General features: G+C 52.6%; 1 protein-coding gene across 1 annotated transcript in view; it reads right to left on the bottom strand.

Moving 5' to 3' along the window:
* Positions 1-17,859, bottom strand: part of WLS (Wnt ligand secretion mediator) — a 114,027-nt gene extending 96,168 nt beyond the window's left edge. Inside the window, exon 1 of the mRNA XM_044674759.1 lies at positions 17,511-17,859. Coding sequence (XP_044530694.1) covers positions 17,511-17,616 — 106 coding nt within the window. The 5' untranslated portion in view covers positions 17,617-17,859. The remainder of the gene's footprint in view (positions 1-17,510) is intronic.
* Positions 17,860-18,008: the final 149 nt, after the last annotated feature.

The raw sequence follows: 18,008 nt of genomic DNA, 5'->3' as shown, positions 1-18,008 counted from the left end.
GGAAGGAAGGAAGGGAAGGGGGGATAGGAAGAAAAAAGAAATAAGGAATGAAAGAGAAGAGCCATTTTCAATCCCAATATTCCCTGAGTGTAAGGAAAGGCACCACATCCTCAGAGCCAGGCAGGAATCCTCTATGGTACATTTTGGAAGCCACACAGAATCAGCTCAATGTGTGTGATTGTGTCCCTCCACCAGAGATCACAAAATCCAGAGGAATTAAGTACACAAGAGGGTTGTGGGAGGGTAGAGGTATCATTAACCTAAGATATAGAAGCATTAATATAGTTTTAAGAACTTCAGGAATGTCATAATGAATATGATGACACCAATGACCACTTTCTTTGTGTTTTCTACCAGTTATAAGGCAAGATGGAGGCAGCCTTCCATGGCACATTCCACTCCTCCCCAGGTGACCCTGGACTTGTCCCTCCCCTTAGCAGTCGTTGCTGCTCTTTGCTCATCTCTACAATGAGACAGCCAAGCCTGATGGCCTCCAAGGTCCCTGCTAGCTCCGTGACAGTCCCGTCTAGTGGCCAAATCTTGTGTGATCAGGATCCTGAGCCCACTCTGGGCTTTTCACCCAAAACCGCCCCATGAGCAACATGATCCCATCCTGTACTGCTGAGAGCCAGGAGCTTCCACTCTTTCATTAATAAAAGGGGATGATAATATTCCCATTTCCTCAAAGGATCATTGAGGTCTCAGAAGGGCTCTCAGAGATAATCTAGTCCACCTTGCCCTGCCCCATTTTACAGAAAAGGAAACTGAGGCTCAGGGAGATGCTTTTCCTGAGGTCTCACAGCTAGCAAACCTAAAGGCAGGGTGATTCTGTGCCTCTAGAATTCATGGCCTTCCGTGGGAGATCTGCTTTTTCTTTTTTCTTTTCAGGCTTTTTGTTGTAGCCTCTGAAAGAAGGGAATATCCCTGACAGGCCCAAAGTGAGCCTGTGGCTGGTGAGCTTGGCTCCATGACCCTCACCAGGTCATGAATGCGGAGCCTCAGTTTCCCCACTTGTCAAACAAGGCAGCTCAATAAACATTTACCAAATGCCCCCTGTGTGACAGACATACCATACGCTAAACCCAAGGCATATATATAAGAGCAGAAAGGAGGCTCAGCCGTGCCTGAAGAGAGCCCACATTCTAAAGGGAAAAGATGGCAAAAGCCCACGAAAAGAAGCTAAGAGAGTTAGGAGGTGGGAATGGAGGGGAGATTGGAGTCAAGGTCCAAAGACTCAGCCACAGAGCTGGGAAGGGAATGACAGATGGGGGCTGGGCCCTTCCTCAAAACAGAAGTCCCTGGGGCTTCCCCAAGGTGAGGCGATATTCCAGGGTGAAAATAGCCCAAATGCTGAGGGCAGTTCTAAGGGGAGAGGGCAGCTGAGGAAAAGAAGTGAGGTGCAGAGAGTTTGAAGAGCCCGTAGGATCAGAAAGGAGGGCTGAGAAAATGGAAGTTGCAGGGGACTGGATGAGTCGACGTGTGATATCGAGTTGGGTCATCTAGTCTCCTTGTGCCTCAGTTTCCTTAATTCTATACATGAGGAAACTAAGGCAGAGAGAGGTCAAATGACTTGGCCTGGGTCACCCAGGAGTGAAGAGGCAGATTCACACCCAGGTCACCAGAGCCGGATTCTTCGCTCTTCTTGATCTTCGTGACTGGGGGCTGCCATCTTGGAATAGTCTAAGTCTGCTCCACTCATGATTAATTATTCTCCCTGCTCTCAGCTGGCTTCTCTGGCATCACCAGAGGAAGTGGACCAACCCGAAGAAATCCCCAGGCTGGGCTGGCTCGAACCATAAAAAAGACACCGACTCCTGAGGCTCGTGGGAGAGCGCTGGACGAACAGGGCCACGGTCAGCGTGGAGGCTCTCCCCCGGGCATGGAGACTGCTTCCTCCCGCCTGCAAGCTGGTATTTCAGGAGGCGACAGAAAGCCTCCCGACTCCCAAGCCCCTCGACTTTGGAGCCAGGACGCCCTGGACGAGGTCCCTGGGCCCCAGGAGGCAGCAGGGGTCGTTCTCTACTCTGGCTCACAGCATTCATCCTGGGGGGAGGAGAGCAGTTGCAAACTTTAACGAGCTGCTCAGGGCCTTGGTTTCCTTAGAAGGTTCTCAGGAAGTTCGAGTGAGAGGGGCCTCAGCGGCCATTTCAGCCACCCGCCCTCCTTGTCCAGATGAGGAAACTGAGGCGATTCTTGCAGCCAACTGGTGGCCCCTTTTCGGTGTCATCCACGTGAGACTCACCCCACGGGGCTTCTGGTTTCCAAGGGAAACTGTCGACAAGGACAGCTTGGTGGGTCCAGCTTGGCCGAAGAATGAATGCTCTGAAGTGGGAATCCACAGCCCTGCTTTCCGGGGGGAGGCAACAATTAGGGGACGGGTTTTCCATGAGCGGAATCTCGAAGAGTGAGAATCAAATGCCCGTGACCATCATTACGGCGCCAATCGGGACCTCGGCCAGGGAACAAAGACCTGCAGGCTTCGGTGGTTTCTAAAATTCCCCCCAGCTTTACAGGAACCATCTGAAAAGCACCCTGGGGACTCTCCGGGGTTAGCAGGAGTATAGAGCACTCCGGTAGGTACTGCAGGGTCCTGGGTTCCAGGGTGACCCAAAGCAGGGCTCTTGACCTCTCAGGGTCCCCGACATGTCTCCAAGCCCGTAAATGGCGGCTCGGAAGCTGTCCGCCGCGTTGGGAGAGCTTTTTACCAGGAGCTGCGCTGGCGCACTGAGCCCTCAAACCGGAAGGGCCAGTCAATTCCCCCCAAAGCATGGAGGGGAGGGATCTGGAACCCCCAAGCCTCCATCGGGTTCCCTCGGAGGCTTATTGGGGAGGGATGGCGCCGGGCTCCCCCTTTCCGTGACCTAGTCAGGGGTCCTTTCAGATGGACCCTTCCATCAAAGGATGGCTCGAGCCTGCCTCCGGTCAGCCTGGGACCTCAGCACCTCTCTCCTCCCCGGGTCACTCGGGCAGGGAAGGCTGCTGGGAACTTGGATTCCTGGCACCGTCCCCCACCGTTCGCAGAAGAATCGAGGGGGCCTGGAGCTGCACAGACACAACCCTTCCGTGTCTTGGGTTTTTTCCATCAGCTCCCCGGGCCTCTCCCCGCCTGCCAAGACCTCGTGAGGGCTGCAGGAATCCTTGCACAGAGGGGGAAGCCGCCTGGCATTCTCCGCCGGAGTGCAAAATGAACTCTCCGAGACGACAGAAATCCATATGTGAGGGCTGCCGGGGGCGGGGGGAGCCTGGAACAACTAGGGGGGGGGTTGCCTGGGGAGACGTACGTGGGTGCAAAAGTGGAGCACACAGGAATTAGACTCGTTCAGCTTTGGTTTAGTGCGCTCGGCCCCCTCCCACTCTTACCAATAGGCTTCGGAGCCCTCTCAGAAATCAGGGCGATGTTTGTCAGGAGCTTAGCCTGGAGCTGCGCACGCCAAACGCACTCAGTAAATCCCTTCCCTCTTAACATCACAGATTTTGGGCTGGGAAGGAATCTTGGAAGCCATGAGTCCAGCCTCCCTCGTTTTAAGGAAAAGGAAACTGAGGCAGAGGAGTCCCAAAGCTACTAAGCATCTGAGATGGGATGCGAATCCCAGACTGCCGTTCCACAATCAGGCCAAGCCAAGCCTCCGGGCTTTGGTCCCTCAGTTGCCCAATGATGGGGGCAGACCAGACGCTCTTCCAGTCGGCTATTATCCTGCGACCTGTGGCCTCTGATCCGTCCCAGGAGGCCATCGGAGTCAGAGCTACCAAGAACGGGAAGCCCCCCTCTGGGTAACCGTGGCCAAGTCGGGGCCCCTCCTGGTAACTTCCAGCGCTGCCTCTATCGATGAGCTCCGCCAAAGCGCCTTCCCCAGACGAGGCACCGGGAAGGCAGAGCATCCCTGCTTGCCGTGATCTTTCCCCCAGACATGCGGGATGGTGACCAGAACCACCGAGACGGGGCGGCCCCAACGAGAGCTCCCTCCCGGGGGCCCCGGATGATGGAGAAGCTTCGAGCAGCCACGCTGGCCGGAGCCGCGGCGAGACGTCCGCCTGGCACGCAGAGATGTCGCTCGGGCAGCATCCCTCGGCCTCGGGAGCTCCGCTCGGGCGCCTCAGTGTCACTCAAAGACATGAAGGCTTCCTTTGTAGCAGGAAGGACTGAGATCGAGCGCCCCCGACTGAGGAGGAGCTCGACAAACTGGGGTGCGCCCACCGCAGCCACTCAGTAAGAAATGATGGAAGGAGGGACTCTGAGAAAGACGGGGAAGCTCTGCAGAGACGCTGCAGAGAGCCCCAAGTTCGAATCCCGTCTTACTCTCCGTGGGACCCTGGACAGGTCACTTAGCCTCTGTCTGCCTCCATCGATCACTCAAACATTTATTAATCGCCTCCTGGGTGCCCGGCACTGTGCCAAGCAGTTTCCCTTTTTGTCAAACAGAGAGAATCCTGGCACCGGCCCCCGGGCTCGTCCGAAGGCTCAAACCAGGCTGTGTACAACGTGAGCTCCTTTTTTCAGCCCGACCTTTGTCTTAGAATCCTTACCAATATGAGTTTCAAGGCCGAACGTTCTCTATCTAATTCCGCCAAAGTCTGCACATGGGCAGACATCTAAATAGCGACATAGACACACACACAAACACGGACACGTTTCTGACTAAATTAGAGCGTCTCAACTCAAAGCCCCCTCCTACGGGAAGCCTTCCAGACCCCTCTTAATGCCTCTGTTCATGATTTCCCCTTTTTCTTCTCTAGAGCTTCCTTCATGTATATCTGCTGGCACCGTCGCCTCCCCCATGAGCCTGGGAGCTCCCTTGTATTCCCAGCCCTTCACCCAGGACAGGCACTCAATAAATGGGGACATTTTCTCTTTTTCCCTTTTTCTTTTCTTAAATTCTTCCTTCTACTGTGGATTCAGTCCTGTGTATTGGCTCTAAGGCAGAAGAGCGGTCAGGGCTAGGCCATGGGGGTGACTTGCCCACCAGCTAGGAAGTGTCTGGGGTCAAATTTGAACTCAGGACCTCCCATCTCTAGCCACCCCGCCGCTTGATGAACTGGGCCTCGTTTTCCTCATCTGCAAAATAAGGAGTTTAGGTGAAATTGGGCCCTAAATCGCTCAGGCCTCAGTTTCTTCCTGAGTAAAAAAGAGGGTGTTGGATGAGCTGATCTCGGAGACCCTTTTCTCCTTTCAAAGCCTGGGAAACCAAAGGCCGGCTGTCCGCATCCAGGAGAGGCAACGCGGGGCCGTGGCTAGAGAGCTGCCCCTGCACACGGGAAGGCAGGCCTGGCTTCTGATCGCTCCTTCAGTCCTCCCAAGCTCTGTGACCCAAGAAAGAGTATGATCGAGGAAACGGTGCGCCTTCTCCAAGACCCACATGGAGGATATCATTGTGGCCCCCGAAACGTGGCTGTAAAACAGGCCAAATGAAGACCCTGAACTCAGAGCTCGGGCCCCAGGATCAAAGGAGGTGGAATGATTTGGGCAAAGCCCTTCGTGAATGTTAAAGGGGGATCTAAGAGTCAGCTATTGCCATGATTCTCACTGGGGTTATTACTATAGTGACCACCCCCCGGGGGGCCTCCAGAAAGTGTTCCCTAAAGCCCTGGGCTCAGCCTCCCAGAGAAGGGGGCGGAGGGCTCTCTCGGTTCTTGAACTCGGTCTCGGGCCGCCTTCTGAAAACTTCAAAGTCAAATGTAGCCTCCATTCCTTTCTAGGAGACTGTCTTGGCTTTCATGGGAACAAGAGAAATACAAAGAAAACGTCCTTGAAAAATGGCAATCCAGCCCCAAATGGAAGGCTGGCCGGTCCTCCCTGAAGCCCAGAGGCTAAGGCGGAGCTCGGATCATGTTATCATCCTTCAATTTTTTTCATCAGAAAATCCAAGCTCATTTTTTCCCTCCTCAGAGCATTGTGGGAAAAGACCCAAAACAAAACAATGGAGTCTGAAAAGCCGCTCTGAAGGCCACCTTAGGTATTTCTCAGAAAGGAGACAAGGAAGGGTAGAGAGTTGGCCTGAGTTCAAGTCCGGTCTCGGACCCATGCCAGCTGGATGACCCTGTGCCAACTGCTTCCCCTTGGATGCCCCAGGAAACCTAGTAAGAGTCCAAGTTACAGAGCAAGCTCTCATCCTGAGTTCCTCGGACCAATGAAATCACAGGCCGATCGACTGTTGTTCAAATACCACAAAAGAGAAAATGGCCACGTCTGAGGCAGCCAAGGAACGCTCTCTCCTTCGTAGGGGAAGTTGCGATCTCCAAAAGAAAACAAATTGATTTATGGGCTTCTGGAATCCCCCTGGAGTCCCAAACTGGGCAGGGGCCGCAGAAATACCTGCCTGACCAAAGGCGCCCCCCAGGCGAGTTAGAATTCCGTGTATTTGAAATTCAGCCCCACACTGAGCAAAAGAGAAACAGGAGGGGCTCGGCTAAGGGTCTCCCATGCGCCGTGCGGCAGGGAGGTATCGGACAAGAAGGTGGCGGCTGAGAACTGACAGAACGTGGTGGAGAACACACTGAATTTGGACTCAGTGGCTCTGAGTTCCAGTCCAGCTGTCCTCTGGGCCAATCGCTTCATCTCTCTGGATGATTGGAGGTAGTGATAGTGTAGAAGCCATATTTGCTGTCAAGACCCCCCGAGTTCAGACTCTGGTTCTGACCCTTACGAGCTGGGTAATAAGAGAAGAGTTTCGCTTCTCTGAATCGATGGTTTTTTCATGCACAAAATGCGAAAATACAATTAAAAAAAGGAAAGAGAAAAGCTCCTGGCCTTTTTTGGCGAGCACGACCAGGGAAAGACCACACGAATGGGCATGGATACGGACCACAAAACTTGGCTAGAAAACAATCCACACCCAAGAGAGTCGGTTCCTGTGAGACGGACCCTCGAGACTTTGTCCTCTCCTGCAGATGCCATCTTGAAAGCACAGATCCTTCAGGAGCCGAGATGTCAAGCTGGAAGGCCCCTCAGAAGCCAGTTGGTCCAACTTCTTTATCGTGCAGATCAATAAACTAAGACCCAGAAAAGTAATCGAAACATAGATTTCAAATTGTAAGAGACTCCGGATCATCTGATCCAACCCTTTTGTTTTACAGATGAAGAAACTGAGGCATAGGGAGGAATATAGACAAGAATAGAACCTGATAATTGGGAGGAACTTCAGAGATCAGTTGACTCCATCCTCCTTATTTTATAGATGAGGGAATTGAGGCCAAGAAGTTGAAGGGACTTTCCTTAAGTAACTTGCAATAAGTGAAAGAGGTAGGATTTGAGCTCAGAGACAAAGAGTTCAAACTCTGGCTCCATCCATGAGACCTTCAATAAGTCAATTCACATTGTTGGGCCTCAGTTTCCTCATCTGTAAAATGTAGGGGTTGATTTGATGGCTTCTAAGGCCCCTTCCAGCACTTCCTGCAAATATCCCAGGCCCATTTTACAGATGAAGAAACAGAGGCTAAGAGTGTGTAAATGGTTCATCTATGCAAACGGAAAGATGGGTTCTCCCAAAAGAGGGAACTCTGACCCGCTTTTCTCACCCAGGAGAACTGAAGCCAAGAAATCTCAGCAGAAATGCACAAAACGGAGGCTGGAATTCAAGGCTGTGATTTCAGAGTTGTGGAGGTTTGCTTCAGAGCAAATCAGCTTCCTCCACCCCATCCCCACTTCCCCAGTCCAAGATCTAAATTTCCCAAATGGTAAAGAGAAGGGGACATTCCCTTTCCATTGTCATGCCAAGTTTGCCATTGATGGGTGGGGAGGGGAATCATGGGGCACACTTGATAGACTTCCGTCCTCTCTGCACGTCCTTAAAAACTAGGACAGACAGACACTGGCATTCATCACTTAAGAGAGTCCTTAGGCAGACTGTAGCTCAGAGCTCTGGGGGAAATGTTTACTTGACTAAGGTGAAGGAGGTGAAGTTGTTTTTACTCCTGTCTGACTGTTCATGACCTCATTTGGGGTTTTCCTGGCAAAGATACACGAACAGTTGGCCATTTCCTCCTTCAGCTCATTTTACAGGTGAGGAAACTGAGGCAAACAAGGATTAAGTGACTTGACTTGCCCAGGGTCACACAGCTGGTAAGTATCTGTGGCCAGATTTGAACTTGGATCTTTCTGACTCCAGGCCTGGTGTTCTATACAATATGGCACCTACTACCCAAAGCAGGGGATATAAGTGATCTTTAAAAGCAAAATGCCAATGAAGAGCCCCAGGTCCAGGCAGTGTGCGCAGAGCTGAGAGTACTGGACAGACTGGGAGTCTGGAGACCTGGTTTCAAGTCCTGACAGTTCTCTTCAAGGAATGAATTTCATCAAAACCCTCAGGCCACAAACTGTGACAATAAATAAATTGTGTATGTGTGTGTGGAAGACTGAGGCTCCGCTTGATGAGTAACTTGTTCCTGAGTGCCTATAACTCTGCCCAACTGAAATCCTTGTTCTCCCTCCATCCACTGGGCTTGGGGTAGTCCAAGGGTCTTCCATCTTTGTGTGGGTGTCCACTGGGCACTCTATACAACCAAAGGAGATACTTTTGTAAAGCATTTAGCCCAGTGCCAGATATATAGTAGATATGTAATAGATAACAAATGTTTGCCTCTTCTCCTTCCCTCTGCACACAGTAGGTGCTTAATAGTTGTATTGTTGTCAAACTTCTCCAAACCTCAGAAGCCCCATCTATAAAGTGGAATTCTAACAAGTCAGTTTGGCCCAGGAAAAATGTTCAGAAAGGGCATCATGTCGTGCCAGGAAGAGCACAACCCTAACCCTGCCAAGGACCCCGTGGCTCTGCCACCTTACGCTCAGTGATTTGGGGTAAGGATGGCAATGAACTGCCCTGGGATATAGAATGAAGCCACCGGACTGGTCAACTTCTGAACTCCCCTTTAGCATCTAAATCTATGATCCCATGAAACTCTCTTCCCTCTAGATAGGTGGGAGAAAAATCACTGCTGGGTCTGTATCCCAAAGAGATTTAAAAAAAAAAAAAAGGCAGGAGGGGAGAAAAGACATTGTTCGAAAATATTCATAGTAGCTCTTTTTGTAGTAGCAAAGAATTGGACACTGAGGGGATGCCTATCAGCTGGCCAAGAGTTGAACAAATTGTGGCATGTGATTAAAATAGAAAACTGTTGTTCCCTAAGAATGATGAGCAGGTCGATTGCAGAAAAAAACATGGGAAGACTTATATGAACTGATACAAAGTGAAGTGAGCAGAACCAGGAGAACATTGTATATGGTAAGAGAAATATTGTGCCATGATCGGCAATAAATGGCTTAGCTCTTCTCAGCAATACCATGATCCAAGACAATCTCAAAGGAATTATGATGAAAGATGCCATCCCTCTCTAGAGAAAGAACTGATGAGGTCTGAATGCAGATCAAAGTACATCATTTTCCACTTTATTTGCTTTAATGTGTCTTCTTCCATAGCTTAGCCAATATAGTAGTATATTTTACATGATATCATTTGTATAATTTGTATCTTTATTTACCACCTCAGGGAGGGGAGAGAAGAAGGAAAGAAGGAGAGAATTTGAAGTTCAACATTTTAGAAAACTAATGTTTTTTGTTTGTTTTTAAACCCTTACCTTCTGTCCTGGAATCAACACTGTATAGTGATCTGAGGCCAAATTTGAACCCAGGACCTCCCCTCTCTAGGCCTGACTTTCAATCCACTGAGCCACCTAGGTGCCCCTAGAAAACTAATGTTTAAAATTCTTTTATGCGTAAAAAGGAAAAAATAAAACATTGAAAGATGAAAAAAATAAAATCTATGTTCCTGGGGACTATCGGAATGAATATAATTAGAAATTCAAGATGAGGGAACAAGTAGGTGGCTCAGTGGATACAGAGGCAGGCCTGGAGATGGGAAGTCAGAGCTCAACTCTCATCTCCTTGCTGTGTGACCCTGGGAAAGTCACTTTCTATTCCTTACCAAGAACTGATACCTGGTATCAATTCTTTTTTTTTTTTTTTAAACCCTTGTACTTCGGTGTATTGTCTCATAGGTGGAAGATTGGTAAGGGTGGGCAATGGGGGTCAAGTGACTTGCCCAGGGTCACACAGCTGGGAAGTGGCTGAGGCCGGGTTTGAACCTAGGACCTCCTGTCTCTAGGCCTGACTCTCACTCCACTGAGCTACCCAGCTGCCCCACCTGGTATCAATTCTAAAGCAGAAAGTAAGGATTTTAAGGAAGAAAAATTAGAAAAGGAAGGGAGAAAGAGGGAAAGAGGGAGGGAAAGAGAGAAAGAGAAAATGAGAAAGAGAATATATATAAAATCTGGCGATATAAAAACAGGAGTCATCAACATATTCTTTTTTAAACCCTTCATTTCCATCTTAGAATCAACTGATTCTTGGTAAGGGCTAGGCAATGGGGGTTAAGTGAATTGCCCAGGGTTACACAGCCTAGGAACTGCCAGAGACCTGATTTGAACCCAAGACTTTCAAACATCTCTAGGCCTGGCTCTCATTCAGTGAGCCACCCAGCTGCCTCTATTTTTTATTTGTTTTAATGAAGTGGTTGATGCAGGTATTTCTTCAGGGCTCTAAGTTTCACTCTAAAAGTCAATAACGCTACGGCTTCTGGAAACCTGTGGTCCCATTTCTCCATTATTTTTTTTAAGGGGAGAATCTGAGGCCCAGAAGTCTGTTAGCAGCAGTGTTTGGCTGTGGGACTTTGCGCTTGGGCTACACTTGTCAGTGGCAGCCCCAGAGTCCTCCCCTTTTGACTCTTCCTCTTACCCAGCTGCAGATTTCATTAATTAAACAGCCGACTTCTAATGGCACTTTCCCAAGCATTTTCACATACAGGCTCTCATTGGATCTTCCCCATCATCCTCCAGAGAGCAGGCAGGAAATGCATTCTGCCTATCTGGTAGAGGAGCAAATTCAGACTAGGAAGCCTCCCAGACCTGGCCCAAGGTGCGGAACCAGTGAGTAGCCCAGAGTAGGGCTCAAAGGTCTTAAATATCACAAACGCTCCCCTAGTCCGAGGGTCCTTCACGTCTGTGTGGGTCATGGGCGCCCGCAGCAGCCTGGTGAAGCCGCGGGATGCTGCTCAGACACTGACCGCCCACGAGTACCCATTTCCCGGCTATTCAGCCTCTTCCTCCTCAAGTCATCACACGCAGAGTGTCTCAAAAGTCTTAGTGCAGGTTTAAACTCAAATCACTTAAGAAATGCATGTTCACTGACTGGGCGGGTCCATACACCGTTTGTGGGACATCCCCAAGCATGGAGGCTTCTGTGGGACAGCCAGAGGCCCGGGGGCTCGTCCGGAGCCTCCGAGTCTTTTAAGGTTTGGTTTGTTGGGGCCGAGGACACAGAGGCTCAGAAATCGAGGGAGACGGCTCTTTTCCCAGCATCTCTTCTGCATGGGGTGTGTCTTCCTGGATCGTCTCTAGGCACAGGAGGCACCATGGGACGAGAGTTCCGTGACCGAGAGTCAGAGGTGCCAACCCTCGCTTTCCTCCACTTCTAACTGTGTGATCCTGCCTTCTCTGGGGGCTTCAATGAGTGCCACTCAGCAATGCGGGCAGTAGCTGGCCGATCGACCTTATCCAACTGTTTTCAGGAGCCGGTAGGCTGTGTCAGTGAAGGCCGCTGCATGGTGGCCATTGCCAAATATAGAATTCCATCTCAAGCAAAGGGTCATGGGGCCAGTCAGATTTTGAGCTAGGAGAGACCTTAGAAGTCCATCTAGCCAATGTCCCCAAGAGGGAAAGGTAGTTTTATTCTCAGAGTTGCTATAAATCAACAAGCAAGGATTCAACGTCTTCTGTGGCAGGAACAGCGGCGACTAGTGGCAACTACATGGTTTGGTGGGCCTGGATCAAGATCGAAAAGATCTAAGTTCAAATCCAGCCTCGGATACTTACTAGCTGAGAGACCTAACTCTGCTTGCCTCAGTTTCTTTATCTGTTAAATGAGCTAAAGAAAGAAAAGACAAACCACTCGAGGATCTCTGCCAAGAAAACTCCAATGAGGTCATGAAGATTCAAACAGGAGGACCGAACAACAACCTGGGAAGTCCTGGGAATGTGAGAGCAAAGGAAACAGCCCCTGCCCTCACAGCCCCTAAATTCCAGTGGAGAAAACAACACATTAAGCAGAGCTAGAAAGGCAGGGGCAGTACTGGACGCTTCTTGCAGCATGGCATGGAGGGGGAGACCTGATCATTCCCTTGGCATAGATTTGTGGGCGCGGCGTCTCCTCCATTCGACTGTAAGTTCCTCGGGGGCAGGGACTGTCTTTTGTCTCTTTTTGTATCCCCAGCACTTAGCGCAGGGCCTGGCATGTAGCAGGCAATTAATCGCTGATTATCAAGCTGAATTGAGAGCTCACCTGCCAGAGCCCCCAAAGCCGGGACATTCATATATCGATGTCAGAACTATGAGAGGAAAGAAGATTCTTAACCGCTGAGATAAAAGGGATACAATTAAATTGTCTTCAAAAAAAAAAAAAAAGATGGATATGGATAAGAGAAAGAAACTCATTCAGAAAACCCTCCGTTAGAAGTAGGAGGCGGGGCAGCTGGGTAGCTCAGTGGAGTGAGAGTCAGGCCTAGAGACGGGAGGTCCCGGGTTCAAACCCGGCCTCAGCCACTTCCCAGCTGTGTGACCCTGGGCAAGTCACTTGACCCCCATGGCCGACCCTTACCAATCTTCCACCTATGAGACAATACACCGAAAGTACAAGGGTTTAAAAAAAAAAAAAAAGAAGAAGAAGAAGTAGGAGGCACCCATTAGAAGCCAGAGGAGACTGGCTTAGGTCTAAGACAAATTGCACAAGTGACCATTTGTGTAAGACTCACGGAAGGGACTGCAGACAGGAAAGGACCTTGGAGCTCCTCGGAGGTCCAGAGAAATGAGCTGCTCTGGGTCCCACCTGCAGCGAGGGGTAGAGTTGGGAACCAGCGTCGGTGTGTCCCCATTTCCAGCGCGGTGCATTTCTCTCCGTCTACACCAGGGTCCCTTGGCTTTGTCTTTCAAGTTCCTCTTCCTTTCGTAACTGGCACTGATCTACTGTAAAGCACCTTAAGTGACATTATTTCACTTGATATCAAAATCAGTGCACGCTGATTTCTATTACATAGAATAGTAACTATTATTACCGGGTTCGTTTTACAGAAAAGGAAACAGAGTCTCAGAAGTGAAGAGACTTGTCTAGGGTCACGCAGAGACAGGAAGGTTCCAACCCATAGAAGGCCCTTCCGATGCCCACTTCCAGCAGAGTCTTCCGGGGGGCAGAGGCCAAAGGGCCAGCTCATAAGGCAGGATGGGATTCACATCTTCGGAGCTATTTCAGAAGGAAGTGCGCGCCCTGCAGCATTCCGAGGCTCTCGGGAGCCCCACACCGCCCCCAATCCTGTCTCATTACACCCCCCTGTTGTGCCCGTGTGTATCTCTCCCCTATCACGTACAGGAATCCCACCGACTTCAAAGAGAATTCGAGATGGTAGTGGGGGGAAACGATGCCCACAGGAGGGCCGAGCCTGGCGGCTTGAGGTTTGTTTCTCTTCTCCCCCCACAGGCCTCCTGAATGCCTGGAAATGCCCAAAGGCCAGAAGCACAGGCTAAAATTGTAAACAGGTTCAAGATGGGGGTCAGGCAACTTAATGATGATGCTCAGGGTTCCCGAGGTGGAAGGGACCATCCACCATCTCCTGAGGTGGCAAGGGAGCTGGGAAGCTCTTGGGGTATAGCAGCAGCCTTCGGAGGTGGTTGCCCATTAGGGAGTGCCCCAAAAGGCACAGATTATTCGAGGCTGGCCACTCTGGGACTTCAGCCTACTGGGCAGGGACCACTGGGGTGAACCCGGAGGGGTCTTCACTGGACATTTAGTCGGACCCATGCCCAAAGAAGACAGGGCTGAGTTTTCCCAGCAGCCCCTTGATATCCAGGTGAGTCCTGCAGCGGAAACAATATAGGCTGTGAAGTCAAAGGACTTGGGTTCAAATGTGCTCCTTATTATCTATGTGAATTTGGGCAATTCTCATCAGAGATCCACGGCTGCAAGGGACCAGGGAGGCCCTGAGCCCAACCTCCTTATTTTATAGATCCAGAGGCACTAAGGGACTTGCCCAAGGTCACGCAAGTAATAAATAGCCAAGGTCCAAGGCCATCCATGGCCTACCACTTTTCCCACCTATAATGGGGCAGGCATTGGGAATACAAAGGCAAAAGAATGAAGTCGTCTCTGCCCTCAGCCAGCTCACATACAACCCAAAGGAGAAGGGGAGAACGACAGATCCAAAAAAGGAAATACAAAACAGATTCCTCTATTTCAAGAGGGGAGGGGCCAGACGCATGATTTCCTTAGCTTGGGGAAGTCCCTGCATGAGGACCTCCCTCCACCAGAGGTGGGCTTCTTCTCTGCAACTTCAGTCTCAGTTTGTCCAGAGCTGAGAGGAGAAACATGACTTGCCTAGGGTCAGACTGCCAATACGTGTCACAGGGAGAACTTGAACTTAGGTCTTCCTGGGTTCAAGGCTATCTCCTTGACCTCTGACACATTTGCCTTCTTTTCAGAATAGATGGCAATAAGGATTTGGGGGGATTTCATTGACTTCGGAAACTCCTCATTGAGAAAACTCCATTTCCTAATGCAGCTCACACTTTATATACTTGGGGGTTACCCAGGGCACTGAGAGAGAAGTTTTAGGGACTTACCCAGGGTTACCCAGCCAGCCAGTATTCAGAGGCAACATTTGAAGTCAGGTCTTCCCTTGCTCTATGCCAGCTTTCTATGGGATCTGTCATTCTGCCTCTATTTCAAAAGTGTCAATAAAGGAGGAAAAAGAAGGCAAAAGGAACCGAGGTAAAAAAAAAAATGGGAAAGTCCTCTTATAAGAGGAAGCCCTCCAGGGGGCAGCTAGGTGGCTGCCCCGGGAGCTCATCATTTGCAGGGGGCTTGGAATCTGGATTTGGGCTCGAGTTCTTGAAAGCCTCAGATAGGCACTCTGGACAAGGCACTTAACATCTCTCCGTCTCGGCCTCCTTCCTCTATAAAATGGAGGCAAGAATTGCACCCGCCTGAAAGAGGCGTCCTGAGGATCCGAGGAGACATTGAAAGTGCTCTGCAAACCTTCAAAGTCTGTCTGGGTTTCTCTCTCTCTTGGCTATATACATAAATACATAATATTTCTCTGTCATCTATTTTTAAAAAGCCTCGCCAGGCTTACAAAGTGTTTCCCAGGCCTGCTCTCATCGGAGGCTCACACCAGGTCCTCCAAGTAGAACACAGCCTCCAGGAAATGTTCCAGATGAAAAAACAGCCTGGGAAAGGGGGAAAAGCTTGCTGGGGGAGAGGCCCATCGGCGCCCCGGCTCTCCTGTTGCCAAGGCTAACCTGCTTTCTCCCTCTCTTGCTTTGTACAGCAGCGGCGCCCAGTCTCCTCTCTCTGCCTGGTCCCTCGTTCTGACCTTCAGCCTGGTATGTGGCAGGGGGGCAACGCTCACCCTTCTCGAGTCCCCACCCCCACCCCAGCCAACCCGCAACAGTTGATAATGGACTCCTTGAGGCGAGGAGATCAGCTTTTTGCACCCCCTCCCCAAGCACCCCCCCCCCCAGAACTCTGTATAATCCCTTCCCCCTGCCTGGGCAGAAACCTCGGAGAGGATGAAGGTCAGACAGGGATAATAGGGCAATTTAATTCCCGGCGCACAAGGTGTAAGCAATTTTAATTACGGTCTGCCACGGAAATCACACAAAGATCGGGTGGCATCTCCGCGCAACTGCTCATCAAGGGAGACAAGAGGCTTGTAATTGTAACCGGCGCATAATCACGGCTAGTGGCCTCCAAGAGGGAGGCAAGGAGGGAGGGAGGGAAGCTGCAGGCGGCGGCGGCGCCTGCAGCCTGGGTCCTGCCTGCCTGGAAGAATCCGAGCCTGTGGAAGGAGGGAAGGAGGGAAGCCTTGTCTGTGGCCGAGGGGGAAGCTGCAGCCTGCCGTGGGGTGGAGAGCACGGGATATGTGGCCAGGGGCACAAGCCGAGCGTTGGCCAGCGGGGCTGCGTTCAGTCCCCCAGCCCCCTCCTCCCCTCCTTTGTTCAAACAATTTGCTCGGTAGTAGCCGCGGTTTGCGGGACCAGAGACTCCTAATTAGCCAGTTCCAGAGGGCACAGCGAGGCTCGGAGACCTTCCGAGTCTGGGGAGGCAGCAGGATAAGAGAAAGCACTGCCTCTGGAGTCCGAGGCCCTGGGTTCGAATCCCAGTCCTGCCTCTTAAGCTTGTGCTTCTTGGGCAGAAAGATCCTCTCCCCGCCCTGTGCCTCAGTTAGTAGGTCTGCAAAAGGCCAGGACTTGGAGTGGACGGCCTCGGAGGTGCCTCTCAGCTTTAGAGCGAGGAGCCCGGGAACCCGGGAGTTTCCAATCCCGCTCCCCCTCCCCTCGCTCCCCTCCCCCGCGCTTCCCTTCCGAGGAGGCGCCCGGAGCCCCGCAGCTGCCCAAACTTTCAGCAAACAAGCGGGAAGCAGCGCCCCACCCGGCCCCAGACTGCTGCCAAGTTTGGGGAGGACTCAGGCCCCGGGATGCCCGCAGGCTGCGAGGGGCTCGCGAGGGGGGGGGCGCCCCCGGCCCGGGAGGGGACGGCCAGGCCCGGCCCAGCCCGCACCCGGAAGGAAGCCCGGACAGCTAGCCTGCTTTCTCTTCCAGGAGTCCCAGCGCTGGGGCCGGAGGGGAGACAGGATCTCGCAGCGCAGCTGTCCGGGCTGGCCCCTGCGGGCCACCGGGCAAAGGGGGCCTGGGGGAGGGGGTGGGGGGTGCTGTCAGCGGCCCCCGGCCGGTCCAGAGCCCCAATCCCGGCTCGGGGAGAGCGGAGCCAGGCTTACTTTTGCGGCTGGGAGGCAAGGAAAGCCTTGCTGCTTTCGGGGGTGGGGGCGAGCAAGTGCACCCTCTTTGGGCCATCTCCGCCCCCCTCCGCTCTGCCCCTCGGCCCCCAGCTGGGACCTCTCCAGGGCCCCGCCGGCCCCAGGTCGCGATCAGCCCCCTCTCCCCTCTCGGGCCGGCTCGGGCTGCCTCACCCAGCGGGTTACGGCTCCCTCCGGGAGGGGGGAGGCGCGGGAAGGGGGTCCCCGCAGGGCGAGGGCAGGGAAGGGCCCGCAGAGAAAGCAGGCAAGTTTGAGGCGAGCGCTTCCCCGGCCGAGCCCCGTCGCCATGCTTGGGATTCCGGGCGCCCCCCCTTCCCGGCTCTTTCTTTCAAGTAGATACTGAAACTAGGCCAAAACTTTTCTTCCCCTGCCTTTCTCTCCGGCGCCGGGCTGCGGTGTGCCCCTCGGAGCCCCACGGAGCCGGGCTTTCTTAGCCACAATGGGCAGCCTAATTAGATCATAGAAGCGAGCCACTGATACTGTAACAGGGAGCCAAAGGCGCGCCGAAGGGAGGAGGCGGCCGCCGCCACGGGGCCCGAGCCCGGCCACGGGCCACGGCCACGGGGCGGCCCCCGGGAGCCCAGGGGTGCGGGGAGAGCCCGGGGGCGCCGAGAACGGACGCGGGGGGAGGGAGGCCAGAAAAGTTTGCGCCTTCCTACTCACCGATCAAGCCCCCCACCAGGAAGGCGATGACTTGGAAAACGAGCAGAATCCCCCCGACGATGCACAGCTTCTTGGTGCTCATGTTCTCGATAATTGCCCCAGCCATGTTGTCGCCTCTCCCCCAACCCGGCGCCTGCCCGTTCCTCGGCTGGCTGGCTCGGCTTCTCCGCGCCCCCTCCTCTGGGCGCTCCGCCGCCGCCCCCCCGGCTCTTCGGCGGCTGCAAAACTTCAGGGGACTAAAGCGACCACGGGATGGGGAGGGACGGAGGGCGGACCGCGACACTGATTCAGCGCACGAGCCGGCTCCGGGTCGGGCTCCCCTGTGCTGAGAGCCGTGATTGTGCTCGCTCGCTCGCTCCCTCGCTAGCTCGCTCTGCCACGGGCTGTGGACGCTTTAAAGGAGCAGGCAAGTGGATCACATGACCCAGCCTGGCTCGCTCTCTCTCTCTCTCTCTCTCTCTCTCTCTCTCTCTCTCTCTCTCTCTCTCTCTCTCTCTC

The sequence above is a fragment of the Gracilinanus agilis genome, chromosome 4 (genome assembly GCF_016433145.1).
Source record: "Gracilinanus agilis isolate LMUSP501 chromosome 4, AgileGrace, whole genome shotgun sequence".
NCBI lineage: Eukaryota > Metazoa > Chordata > Mammalia > Didelphimorphia > Didelphidae > Gracilinanus > Gracilinanus agilis.
The sequence above is the reverse complement of the archived record's forward strand: the minus strand, read 5'-3'. Positions and strand labels throughout refer to the sequence as shown.